Below are 14,702 nucleotides of genomic sequence, written 5' to 3' on the forward strand. Positions count from 1 at the left end.
ACTTGGACTCATGAGTTGCTTTACAAAAACAAGTCTCCTCTGTAAGCTCCCCGTAACCAAAACTGCACAGTGCTCCTTCATCCCCTGCAAATGATGATTTTCCGCACGCCAGTCACCAGGTATACATTGCAACCCTCAAGGGAGCAAAAACCACGTGTTTACTCGGCTTTTGATGTCCTTGAGAATTTGCCGACTGCTCACATTTGAATCTAAGTTCTCCCAAGTTGCTGGCTTAGTGCTAACGTCGACTGATTGGTGGACTTTAGTTCACCAGGTGAGCACCCACTTGGGGTGTGTCTAGGTCAACAAGGTACACATTCATCAGCCACCCAATCACCTCGACAGAGGCATCGATTAACGTGTTAATTAGACTATTAAACATCAAGGCACGTTCACGGTAAATAAATTCTCACGTGTATACACCAAGAGTGGTTGCAAAAAAAAAACACGTTTAATTCAATACCACGTATACTTTACAATGCAACAGAAATACAGTTTGTACACGTATTTATTTTTCAAACATCTAAATGCCACCACATCTAAGACACTGCACGAAGAGCGAGGCGGCACGTGCGTCGTCATATTTAGAAAAAACTTGGTAATTCCTAGTGAGGTGCGGTAGCGAGCAGTACGAGTGCACAGGACAGGGAGATGAAGACGTCGAGAGCACATTATATAGGCCAGAATGACGACACAGGGTGCTGAGATGCAGGCTGGAGACAAGAGGAGAGCCTTAGGCTTGGGCTCGAAGAGGGTTAAGGCTCCGGCAGTGAAGGCAATCAGTTGAAGGGAGTTCCAGTCGGAAGCAGCAGTAGCAGCAGGGGTCGACTGGGGGTTTTGAACAGGGGTCTCGGTTGCTTGATTGCTGAAGCAGAGAGCACGGGGGGAAGGGAGGAGGACAAGACGAGAGGCGAGAAGGAAGACAACGAATCAGACCACAGAGGATCGTGAAGGCAGTGAGGCGGTAACCCCGGGCGCGGTTCCCGGATACCCACCTCCACGTGTGCCGTGCCGGCCGCAGGTAGGTGCCCGCTAAGAACACTTGCCCCAACGGTCCGTTACAGGCTACACGGGGGACCTTTGTCTGTCGCACGCGAGCGCACACGCTTGACGTTGACGATGAACGCGCAGTGTCCGAACTCACTTGAGGTCCTCCAGCAGGCACGAGTAGAGGGAGAGGAGGGAGGCCGTCACGTGCATGCGGGACGTTTTCACCACGGCCCTGCATTGCTTCTCCCCGTACTCGAGGCACGCAGGCAGCAGCCACTCGAACAGCAGCTGACAAAAAAAAAACACCGCAGCCAACTTATTCTCCAGCAGACACCCAACCACTGCATCTGACACACCGCCTCCCCCCAACTGGCTTATTGCCTTGCGCACAGAACAACGGTGTAAATATGAAGCGTTTTAAAACCAACGGTCTGCCCTACCACGAGCGGGCAAATGCTCTCGCAGGTTGTGAACACAAGACACCAGGATTCGTTTATATCCGACAGAGCGATATTTCACGAGGAAGTGTTTTTGTTGTTGTTGTTACACCCCCCCCGCTCCCCATGCCGTCGGATAAATGAGAGCATTCATGGCAGCACCTCAATAAGACACGTGACAGATTAATCGTTTTTTTGGGAAGCCTGCAGTGAGGACGTTTTTCCCCCTCTCTCGATAGGCGCCAGCCCTTCATATCTCGTGCAATGGCTTGGTACCAGGTCTACACATTTACAAGTGCATGAAACAATTGTATCATACACCATTATTTTCTCCCCCATGCCCAAAATAAGTACTGCGCTCGTTCTCATTCTCCTTCCTTGCCAGTGAAAATGTCTTATTCCTATGGTGGAGGGAGGTCAGTATATCTACAGAATGCCCACTTTTTCACACGGGAATGGATCATGTGCTGAATCAGCCCTTGACCAGGTTTGAACCACTTTGCCCCAATGGCGTGTGGCCATATACGTAGTTTTGAAGGACGCTAAAAGCACAAACACGGTACTCTGAATGTACGGTGATGTGTCCCATTTCCCAGTGCACCGACGGTTGTATGAAATGAACCGAGCTTGGAAATTTTTACAACAACAAAGTGGTCTCTTAGACTCGACTCCTGCTCACTTAAGACTATCATCACTTTTTATAACATTTCTCAAAAAGTCGTACCCTCCACTAGTGTGTGTGTGTAAGCGTGAGTGTTTTAGTACCCTGTGTAAATCCACTGCTGGATGATGGCCTTCTGAACAGCGTGTCGGTGTTGACTTTGGGTGGGGAAAGGTTTGGTGGGGGAGCGGAATGATGGCGGATATCACTCAGAAACGTTAGCCATGGTTGGGAATCAAACTCAGGTTTGCTGGTTACTGACCAGTGCACCACTGGTCCCACTACCCACATATACACACACACACAGGAGCATCGTAGCTCATTCACTGGGCTACAATTCTGACATCTGACGAAATTAGTAACGTTCAAGGCGTTTGGTAACAGGCAACCACATTTTTTATTTACATTTACAGGGCAGCCACACTGAGTCGTAGGACTCTCTTTGGGGGGGGAGGGAGGGGGTTCCTGCATTGGTTTCTTTTTTACATTTTGAGACATTTTCAGCCAATTAATGATGGGCGTGTTTATACAAGTGGGAATGAAACCAGAGCGCCCGAATAAAAAAAACACCCACGTGCACGGGGGCAGCACCACTCTATCCCCGTACAGATGGAAACGGATGCAGATTGGTCCACTTGCTGTATCGCCAACTCCTGGCGAGTCAGGGCATGGCCGCGTGACGCCCACGGGAAAGGGAGTTTTGGCAGCATTTGTGTGCGAACCGCCAACCCTCGCTGCCTCCGCAGTGTTGGACGACGAGCCACGTGCGTAGCCACCGCCGTCCGACTCTCCTGAACGTATTCCGCCTTCTAACTGTACAATATAATAGTTGCCTCGTGTTTCTTGGCAATAACCTTTGTTCAAAGAGAAGGCAGCCAGCCTTGCAATCCCAGAAGTTTTCTTTGCATAATGTATATCGTACATATCACCAATTGGAAGTACATTTGAATACATTCGCAGTTTTGCCGTATTATTATATTAGCATTTCTTTGAAAACATATTACGTTGCATTTTTTAAGCTACAATTTATATTTTTCATAACGCGTGTAAATCAACTAATTGTGCAATTTGCTTCCTTTTAAGGCTACTCGCAAGACTGGTACCCTTTGCCAGGATTTTGAACCATAGGTGGTCGGAGTTTGATATTAAATCCTCCGGTAATCTTGGCTGCAAACCGAGCTGGAATACATTCTTGGCTGCAAAGCGAGCTGGAATACACAATATTGCTTGAAAAGTCTGCTTGTACCAGGTCACAAATGTTCACGTTGCTTAATTACAGCGTTTATGTATTTGTTTACATGCATTACCAAAGATAACCTTCAGCAATGCAATTTATTTTATTGGAACACTGCATTTTATTTTGCCAATTACATTGCAATTGTACAATCAGCAATTTGGTAGTTATCAGAGCATTTTCCATATAATCCAAAATTCTCACAAATGCACAAAACGCTCGCAAACCACATGCTATGTGGAGAACAATTGAGAAATATTACAATAAGCATTAAAATATATTCCTTACCGTGACCCACATTTTAAAATAAATTTTATGCATTTAAGCTGGATGCTGGATTCAATGCCACGTTTTGATTAAAGGCCTCTCCCGCAAAATATAAACAGCAATATGGACACACGACGGTCTCCTCTTAAGAGGTACATCAAGATGTCCTTCACATGCACCGCACAGCATGCCTGCAATCTGGCTCACCACTATGGAACTGGTGTTGGTGGACCGCAGATTTCACGTGCAGTGAAATTCCCAGCCTTGTTGTGCTGTGAGGTGGGCAGTAGGTTGCTGATACAGACAGTGGGGGTTGTGCTATGTTTGTGCCCTGTTTGGCGAGTTTCCACTGCACATGTCTACGCCAGCGAGGTGGTGTAGAACTCGCCGGGCGGTGATGGCGACACGTGCCTGTAATCGAGCACTGCGGAGGTCAAGGTTGGTGGATCGCACAAATGAACATTATGACCGCCATAATGTCCGTGATGCAGTCATTTTTAGTCTGTTGATGGTCGGCGATGCGGCAATCGACTCATCTCGATGAGCTGTACACGATGCACCATTCAAAGTTGTATTTTTCGATAACGGATTTTTTTATGCTGTTTGGCGTTTTGACATCGCGGAGTGGCACTGATTTCGGAATTGATTGGTACCCCCAGTCGCGGAGTGAAGTACAGCCCTGGAAAAAAATAGTGTCCTAGAAATAAAATATTTAATTGCCTCGGCCATTTAGTATTATTTGGTACCCCGGGGTACCGCCACGAGGATCAAATGTTGTGAAACTCTTCCCGTGGTGTGTATCACGGTGTCATACCCTCGCTAGCCAGGAGATGGCAGTATAGCGTGTACCATGCCGGCCTCCATAGGTGCTCGCTAACAGCACTTGCTCCAACACTGTGTTCATGCTAAATGGGGGAATCTTTACTTTTGTCATCTCCCAAGTGAATCGTTCTGCAAAAAGGAACAGAAAAAAACATCTAGATCCAGGATCCTCCTGAATAGTATTCACTTTCAGAGTCTCTCCTGAACATTATGATTCATTACCTATGGATTCCCGTGACGTCCTTCCACCGTTGTTAAAACAAGTACCAATTTGTGGGAAGTCAACAACAGTTGTGCCACGCCATGGGGAGGACTGGTCCCTTCCAAACGAATATGGAATTTACACCACTGGCAAGCCCCATGCTTGCCTGAGCTTGACGGAGCAGATATTTAGAATTTGTATATTACGGTGGCTACAGTGGCTCGCCAGAGTTTATCAGGCGCTGCAGAAAATACCCGACAGCACTGGCAAATTGCACTGCTGACCGGAAGTAAACTCCCTCTGCAAAAGCATGCAAAGCACTGGGGTGGTCGGCTGCGCTGTTGGACAGCGATTGCCCAAATATGCGGAGGACTGAATCTCACGCCGCACCTATCCGCCGATTAAGCATGTCGGTGAACTGAGAGCAATTACTATTTATTTTGGTTTTTAAAAAAAAATATTCTTCCTTTACCCGAGTGGACCGAGACCGTCGGATGTGCTTACACGTTAGAATCAGATAAACTGTTTAGCCACACAGGACTCAGCCCTATGTGCTCAGCGGTGCTGGCTCAGTCGCTCACAACACAGGAGAGCTACAATTAGTCTCCAGGGCCATCAGGCAACACCCCCCCACCCCTCCCGTAACTGTTACATTTCTACCTTGCTGCCTTATCAGCGGCAAAGCCGGGATTTTCTAATGCGTAAACTAGGTCGTGATCATTATTTCATTCCACCTCATTTTATTTTTGTTGCCTTCACGTATCCTTTGACAAAAGCGATGCGGTCGAGGGATGTTGCCGTTTGTTCATGGCGGGGTCCTGGCAACAGTCGTGAGGTTTTAAAGCATCAGCACGAAAGATGAGAGGGGCCGTGAAATGTTTTCATAAAAAAACAATTAGCAAGCGTCTACCGGGTCACGTTTGTTTACGTTTCATTGCAGCAACGCCCAAACTTCATCTACTTCTGGAAATGTAAAATAAACACAACGTAACGCTCAGGCTATGTATCGTAGTCGAATCTCGCATGCTGGGGAGTGGCATCACGGTGGTGGATGTTTGTACAGTTTGTTGACCTTTCGCACCGTACGTTTGTACAGTTTGTTGACCTTTCGCACCGTACGTTTGTACAGTTTGTTGACCTTTCGCACCGTACATTTGTACAGTTTGCTGACCTTTCGCACCGTACGTTTGTACAGTTTCTTGACCTTTTGCACCGTACGTTTGTACAGTTTGTTGACCTTTCACACCGTACGTTTGTACAGTTTGTTGACCTTTCGCACCGTACGTTTGTACAGTTTGTTGACCTTTCGCACCGTACGTTTGTACAGTTTGTTGACCTTTCGCACCGTACGTAGCCATCCGTGCTAACCGTAGGTGCGGGGGGGAAAGACAACAAACTCAACATACAAATCCGTTTTAAAGAAATTAGTTTTCTATCTAGATGATGATTTAAAAGTGCATAACTCCACTGGCTTCCTAATATCGGAAGGAAGAGCGTTCCAGACGGCCGCAGAAGCGCATCAGAAAGCGCGCAATGCAGCGACCGTCTTTGTTCGGTGGTTAGCAGCCAAATGCTGCTGCGAGGACGACCGGAGTTTGCGTGATGGTTTACGCTCCAAGGTGTTGTGGTTCATTTGTGGCAAGCATGCACAACGTGCTGCACTATGAACTCGGCAAGCTGAGTTCAGTGCCCAGCCGTGGGCAACATGGGTGGCAAGTAAAATCTGCACTGACCAGCGGCACTGTCCAATGTGGTGAAGTATGGCCAAACAACGCCTACGACCGACGTGATGCGGGAAGAAGGCCTTCATCCACCAAATGGATTGAGCAAAGGCTGAAATTGATGGCAATATAATCTCCAACGACTGCTCATAAATTACAACAATGAATACAATTTAAGATACAGAGACAAAAGGAGAAAACATGTAGTAATAAATGAAGCGAAAACGACGCATTCCACATATAAACAAAACATTATTTAAATAACGTGGTATGCCAATGAAACGGTTAAAAAAAGAAATGCTGTATGAAAAAGAAACCCTAATTATTTTCATTCACAGTGCGCGCTGCATTTGCTTGTAAAGCGTTTGAAAATAATTCGTAAATTACAGCCGATTTAAGCCGGGCATTCCTTGTTACTGCTGCTGCTGAAAGGAGCGGATTTACAATTGCTCACGAGGGGTGGGCCTGAGCTGCGTGAGAGACCATCAATCTACCTCCGTTGCTGCGGAGCGTTCAGCGTTGGTAGTTTGCCGTTGTAAAGGATTCGCCAGGGCTGAGCAGTTGGCGGAGTTTGCGGAAACTCCCCTCGTCCTCCATTTAAGATGCCAATTAAAATCCCGGTTAGAGATGACGCAGCACTCTATGAATCTAGGGGATATGGCAAAATGAGCAACCGCCTGATGAGTCTGTTACAACTCCGTGGGAGGTCAACTGGCCTGAGAAGAGACGGATCAGTGCTATTCGAACATGTAATGTCCACCACTGGCTGAGTGAGAGTGGCTCAAGATTTCCAATTTAGATGAGAATCGCCCAATGCTTTGTAAATTTAGTGCTATATCAAAGTCCACTGAGTGGTATCTGGTCAAACTCGCACAGGGTGCTAGAGGCGCTCAGTCAGTGGTGTATATTCCACGTTTTTATGCCAGGGACCAAATCTATCAACACTACCACTGTTTACTTCCCACACCTGGTTAATCATTTCATTTACTTGGAGGGACCATGTGACTGAATCAACCGTTCTCAGGGTTTGCATGCTCAAACCCTCTGAATGTAATTTGGGCACTACGTTTAAGTGCCACCTGGTTGTGTTATTGACAGTAATTATGACATTATCAGTCCCTACAGCAGTCAATGTATTGTTAAATTGAGCCAGCAACTAACATGAGAGTCTACTTCATCACAAAAATAAAATACAAAACATATAGGTCACTCAACTAAGAGGCCATCACGGCCAATTGTTTTCTGGTTGCGTTTGTTTAAGCGGACAAACCGTGGATCGGTTTACATTTTTGAGATTATCATCAGCAAGAGAACTGGCCCGCCAAACGAATGCGTTTGGCTTGCCCGGTGTTGTAGGCAAGATCCACCCACAAACACTCCGGGGACCATCAATGATAGTGCAGTTTGTTTTTGCTGTTGAGCTAAGGTTGAACAGCTCAGGTTGAAAATGTTGGCATCCACTATTGTCCACATTCTACAGGTAGTAAAAGACCTACACTGAGTCAGGTATGTTGGTAGCTTACTTGTGGGATGGTAATGTGCAAAGTAACCCCACCACCTCTTTTAACACTCATGTTCAGTGTGCAAGCTGAATGTATTTGACGATGAAGGTTGTCTTCTGAAATAAATACCATAAAAAAACTAAACAATTTGTTATTTTATCAGGTAAGGGTCCTAATTACAGGTTTTTTTGGGTTAGATCTTGTAATACTGAATATAAATGTGGAATTAAACCCACCACCACCCAACACAGCCAATTAGTAAAGTTTGTCATGTAAACAGAACATGCCAATTCGTTATTAGTACAGCACACCGGTGTGTTGGAGAGCAAAGCCACACCATTTACAATCTGAGTACGACGTTCCGCCAGTAATTCCAACTAGCTTCATTCATCAGGCGACAGCCAGATTTGTGTTGGGTGGTGGCGGGTTTAACAACACATTTATATATTTACGCTATCTAACCCAAAAAAACGTGTAGTATAGAGGATATTGGTCGTGAAAGCCTACGAGTTAACAGGTAAGGCCCACTTGGACTACATAGCTTTTTTTCAGAAGCTACCTACCAACAAATGATACCTCAATGAAGTGACTCATTGAGTGGAAATTTATAGCAGCCAAATGCTCTAAATGCATGTTTCTAAATGTGGAGGGAAAAACTGGAAGACCCGGAGAATAATCCACGCGACCACGGAGAGAAGAACATGCAAAACTCCAAATATAGATGACTCAGGGTGGGGATCGAATCCTCAACCTCCTGCGTACCAGGCGAGGTAATTAACATATCGCCACTCTTGCATATGCTGCGACTTAATTTATTCGACACTCCTGTCTGCCAGAAAAGGACGTGAAACGTGTGCCTCTCATTTGCATCAACTCGAGTGACCATCCAAGCGACTTTAAGTATATGCAGGCGGTTGAGCCACTGTTATTATGCACTCGACCTGGAACAACAACGAAAATACAATTCGTGAGGTGGGACTGTGGGGATTAAGTGCTCGACTCCAAACCGGAAGGTTGCGGGTTCGTATCCCGGTTTGGGATCAAATGAACCCATCTTTCCTACGATGGGGAAATGGTTAAGATTATCAACACTTTCTGGGAAGTAAATAGTTGGTGGTAATTCACAGAGATTGACTCCTGCCAATTGAGTATCATCTTAGCTACCGATTTGGAACCAATGGTGAGTAGTATCATCAGTTTAGCGCACCCAATTCAGCAGGCAGACATTGCAAATTATCAATTCTGGTTCACCTGCATCACTGTTTTGATAATGTCATGGAACCTATTTTAGGTCCCAGATCAGGAAGCGCATTCACTTAAGATCTGAGCTCTTGTTATCACCTGGTGATGCTGATTGTGATCTCCTGTGAAACGTCGAACAAACTTGTTAACATTTGCTTGCTTTTCAGTTTTAACCTGTTTGTTGAAAAACACAATCAAATGGCACCTTTGTCCACGTGACAACTTAATTTGTTTGGCTGTGTTGGATAGCCACCAAACCACATTTGTTGACCAGGCCAATTCCCTGCTGATGTTAATCTGAAAGTTTAAACCAATCCATGATTTGTCTACTTTAACAAATGTGACCAGAAAATATTGGCCACGATGGCCTTGTAGCTGTTTGAACTAAATGTCACTGTGTTTATGTGTGCCAATGAAGCAGACTCTTGTAATGCTGTTACATTTGTATCAGTGTCTCGTTCAAATTAACAAAAACACGTAATTCTGAGACACCGTTAATTTGTCTGTGCTTTCCAGTAAGCATAAGTGCTAAATTCTACATGTGGAGTGAAAAATCGGAGGGCCCGGGGAAAAATCCACGCGACCATGGGGAGAAAGACACATGCAAACTCCAAATATACAGGCCGCAGGGTTGGGATCCAACTCACGCCCTCCTGTATACCGGGCGAGGTAGTTAACACCTCCCGTTCGGAGAGTGAGCCTTGGCGGTGGGAGAGACGACGTACTTTCACAGTGGCTCTGTGCTGCTGGCTCAGTGCCGCTGGGAGCTCAGTTCTGAGCCACGACTGCACAAGCGGCTGCCAGCCCAGATCTGTCGGCTCCATGTAGATCATTCCACACCTGTGGCAGAGAGACGGACGGACAGGCGGCAAGAGGTCGTGAGGCAGCAGAACGCATGGATAATCAGAGAAGTGAGACGCAGAGAGTGAGTGCAATGAAGAGGTCATGCAGATAGATGATGCATTCCATCCTAAACCACAACTCACAATGCATTCCATCCTAGACCAGATCCCCCAAAAAGTTACACTGTTGACACCTGACCTCCCACAATCTGTCCTAAGGTATTCACCCGAGTCATAAACCTCTAGGTGCCCACTCACTACATGTTGAGTCACATGATCTCCAAATTTGCCAAATTCCAAAAATTACCTGCAAATTACTCAATTGTATTTACACATCAATCATCGCCCCCTACCAGCAAACTAATGCCTGTTTGCAGGCCAGGTGCTAAGTGACCTTGTATCCACGGGAGAGCTGCTACTGGGGGTGCTCAATTCAAATGCGTTGAGATGAGATGCGATGCTGTCGAGTGTTTTGAGATGCCCCGAAGTATAGGGCACGAAAAAAACCATTATTATTATTCATCATCTCCTTTAACATCCGTGCTCAACACATGCTTCAACCATTAACATGTCCCATTGTGAACTTTCAAATTGCTCCGGGACCAACGCGGCAACAAGCAGAATACGATGACTTGTGATGTTGGCAGGCAAGGGCAGCCACACACAAGGCAAGGCAGAGCATGTAGACAGATGTTGGATCGTTCAGAAATGAACGGGCGGTTAAAAAAACAATGTTTAACAATCAAGTGGCAATTGTGATCGTAGACTACATTATACTGCTCACTTCACATTTAGGTTACAAGTTAAATTCTTGGTCAGGAGTCAATTCAGCCCTTCATCTCTCCAGGATCTATAAATAAGTACCACTTTGCGGGCGGCTGACTGCATTTGTCTAATAGAGAAAAGGGTCTCAGCCATAGGAATATGGAATTTCCATCACCAGCCTCGGACCACCAATGGCGATGAGCACTGCTGCAATGTGTGAGCGTGGAGGCATACTTTGACTTTTGACTACGTCATTGATGAGATTCAGTGAAGTCACAACTGTTTATAAGTTGCTTTATAAAGATTTGCTGTGTGGAAACGTTAATCTGCATCATTAACCAGGGGTCAAAATATAGTTTTCTTCAAGCAATTAAACATATAACAGTATTTATTTATATTTTATTACATAATAAAGAGTGCGAGTGTGTTTTTTTTTCATTTTCGCAAATATCACCTGCATGATTTAATCCCCCAAATTAATTCCCATATTCTTAGAAGCTCCTCAATGCTGCTGCTCAAAGTGCCCCCCCCTCCCACCCACCTCATGTGATGAACTAAACTCGGTTTAAATACCTTCCGTGTGGTGGCCTCACAATCTCTGGAATAACCGAATGAAAACTTTTGGGATCAACACCTTACCATCCTTGTCCTACTCTAAATCAATATTGGACCTCGGATTTCCTTTCAAGTCTGCGTGCAATTCATCCTCTCTGCTTTGCAGACTTTACGCTGTTTTTTTCCCCAATATTACCGACCTTGGTGCTGCTTTGCATCCAATAATTGCTCGCGTGAGATGCGTTCTACCAGCCTCGTTGTATTCTTTGTAGTGATTGTACCATGCTGATACACAACCTTGCCAATCGGAACTTGACCATGTGCAGTCGGTTTGGTATTGGTTTGTTCGTGGGTTTTGTTTGCTGTAACCAGGTGTCTATTGTGTAACCAGATTCCACATCGAATCGGTTTTACCTGTGCCAAACTAAACCAACGGTAACTTTATGTCACGTCAGTTTCACATGTAGACTTTCGCGACGAATATTGATTCCAATTAAAGGGGGTTTTTTTTGGTCAGATCGCGCAAGTATAAATGTGTCGTTAACCCACCACCACCCGACACAGCCAATTAGCAAGGTTTGTCACGTAAACAAAATGTGCCAATTAATAATCACCAGCAAAACGTCGTACTCAAATTGCAAATGTTGTTGAATTTACGCTCCAACAAACCGTTAGGCCGAAGTAGTATGCATATGCATGGCTGCAATTATCATAAGAGTAAAATATGTTCATACAAGCCCCGTGACTGACACAGCATTGAGAGGCCATCCAATAGTAGATTGACACAGGGCTTCACACTATTGTATTGTGTGTATTGTTAATGACGATTATGTACAGCCAGGGTAGCCCACTGTAAGCTGTTCATGAAAGTCTGCCACGTGTTGTTTTTGGGAATACCATGTGTTTATTGTGTCTGGTCGTTAATGTCCATGATGAGATTAGGGAGTATGGTTTATACGACGTCCAAGCTATTACAGCTGTTAAAATAACAAACCTTGACTCCGATATAAGCACACCAACTGAGAAAATCGAAACTCCATGACGTTACATATCTACAATGATAATATTTGCACTTAACCTTAATTGAATTCGGTTTTGTCATTTTATTTTATTGTTGCAAGCAATCATGGGCCCGAATGGAACAACAAACTTTCTCAACAACTAAACATTTATATAAACATATTGAATGAATTGTTTGTTCATCCACCTGTAGCCAGCCTGCACCCACAATGCACTTAGGGTACCACCAACAGCAGGTAGGCAACGTGTGGCAAATCGGCACAGGCAATACTTAACTAAATGTATTTCGTTCTGCCTTAAGCAAAGTTAACACTGAACCCAAAACATACAGCGATACATACTCGCAAAACCACGGATGTTTATGCCTCCATGCAACCACACACACAAAGACAACGATCCTCCCCCTGTCGCCTACACAGGCTGTTGGGGCAAGTTCTGTTTGCGAGCAGCACCTATCAAGGCCGAAACAGCACACGACGGAATGGGTGGCCAGCACCACAACCTGTCCACCTTCGTCTCCCCATCCCCAATATTTATATACCACACCAGGTACTCATTTAAGGCTGAGTGAAAGCAAACATATATAAAGACAAAGATCCCCCGTATAGTCTTAACAGACTGTTGGGGCAAGTGCTGTTAGCGAGCACCTATGAAGGCTGGCACGGCACACGAGGGGGTGGGTGACCAACACCACGCCCGGCCGCCTTTGTCTCCCTAGTGGTGATGCTTACACATCACATCAGGTACTTATTTGAGGCTGAGTCGGCCTCGCGGAGGTGCAGGATCTGTTCAGGTATCGTCACTGGTGTTGGCCGTAAGCGGGAACCGAACCGGGGTCGCCAGGTTCGTAGCGCAGCGTGCTAACCCTAACACACACACAGATTGGACTCCTCTCCCAAAAGGGTAACTGAATGCTCATGGAAAGACACAGGAATGAGTCATGAACGGGTGATGTTTGAAACAGATGGCATGACAAGGAAGAGTAAAAACTATATTTCGGTGATAGCACTATCAATTTTACAATTAAATGGCAGCGGTTTGACTACTGCAATAATGGCATGACAAGATCTGAATATTGTAATGGGTCCTTATTGGAACTGAATACAAATGTAGTGTTTGACTTTACGTGGACAACTTCTGTCTTTCTTCAAACACCACTTTATTTACAACATTCAACATGTCCTCCACACTCCACAGTATCCTGGTCACCATGGCTCGCTCGCCGTGCTCCGCTCGTCTCGCTCGCCACCTTTGTCTCCCCACTATCACTTCACTTCTCCGCACACAGCGTCTTCGCACACAGCGACTTTAGCTCCGCTATCACTACGCTCACTCCACTGCTAGCTATCTCGTTCACTATAACTCTGTTAACTCTGCTGTCTCTTCTCAGCTCCGCTTTGCTCTCTCCACTGCTGGCTATTCTCCTCAGCTCCTCCACACACAGCGTCTTCAACTTCAACCCATCTCCAAGCTCTTCACCATTCAACCACCTCTCAACAACCTCCTCAGTTGACTCCGACTCCCGCTCTTATACCCCTCTCATTACACCCCCAATTAATTAACCCGCGTCTCAACAGACCTCCGTGTGACCATCGCACCTGTTTCTCGCCAGACTTCTCGACGCCTCTCCAGCCCCAGCACCAGTACCAACCAATCACCGCCGTTGCTGATCTTCTGGCTTAATTGGCCCAACCGTTACCTCATCATTTCAGACTTTGCACTTGCCTGTCCTAAGACGACCCACACTGTTTACGCCTTCTCCATAGGCTGACCCCAGATAAACCCACACTGTCCGTGTGATCATGCAACTGGGCAATTTCCACAACACACCTTCATACTCCACTACAGTTATACTAGCCATCGACATAAGGAGACTAGTGTTGGCATCATGTAGAGAGAATGTTATTCAGCTTGAAATAACATATAGATAATCTAACGATGACTTGTCCTTTTCTGGGTCATAATAGCCAAAGAATCAAATAAATACTCTTTGGTTCTATTTGGTAAAGTCACGTAGGTAAAAAAATAAAACAACAAAAATCACGACGTTTCGGCCACAACATAAGTGGCCTTCTTCAGGTGAAAGGGACAGACTTGTTGGGACGAAGCTCTTGTGTTGTGGCCGACGAAACGTCGTGATTTTTGTTGTTTTATTTTTTTTACCTATGTGACTTTACCGAATAGAACCAAAGAGTATGGATCCTTGCAGTCACGAAAGCTTCAAATCTAGAATAGAAGCAAATAAATCTGCACTGGTTTCAACTTATTTGAGTCTTATCATCTTGGTATAGCCTGAAATATCAGTGACAATGGCGTACAGTACGTGAACAGAGTGTGTCAGAACATCGTATGGTTCAGCGGTCTTGTGCATGACCCCAGAAGGCCTTAAGTATCCACAGCAAACAGTGCGCTTTGGTAATAAGTCTGAGAAATTAGCCGACA

General features: G+C 45.5%; 1 protein-coding gene across 4 annotated transcripts in view; it reads right to left on the reverse strand.

Annotated features, from left to right (window-relative positions):
* The window catches only part of LOC116942267 (dynein axonemal heavy chain 3-like), an 859,832-nt gene that overhangs the window by 226,780 nt on the left and 618,350 nt on the right, over positions 1–14,702 (reverse strand). For all 4 annotated transcript variants that reach the window (XM_032953964.2, XM_032953963.2, XM_032953966.2 and 1 more), the window contains 2 exons: positions 9,804–9,918; positions 1,145–1,278 (listed from right to left, as the gene is read on the reverse strand). In XM_032953964.2, the coding sequence (XP_032809855.2) occupies positions 1,145–1,278; positions 9,804–9,918 (249 nt within the window). The remainder of the gene's footprint in view (positions 1–1,144; positions 1,279–9,803; positions 9,919–14,702) is intronic.

The sequence above is a fragment of the Petromyzon marinus genome, chromosome 14 (assembly GCF_048934315.1).
Source record: "Petromyzon marinus isolate PM22_M1 ecotype Great Lakes invasive population chromosome 14, UKy_Petmar_22M1.pri1.0, whole genome shotgun sequence".
Classification (NCBI taxonomy): domain Eukaryota; kingdom Metazoa; phylum Chordata; class Hyperoartia; order Petromyzontiformes; family Petromyzontidae; genus Petromyzon; species Petromyzon marinus.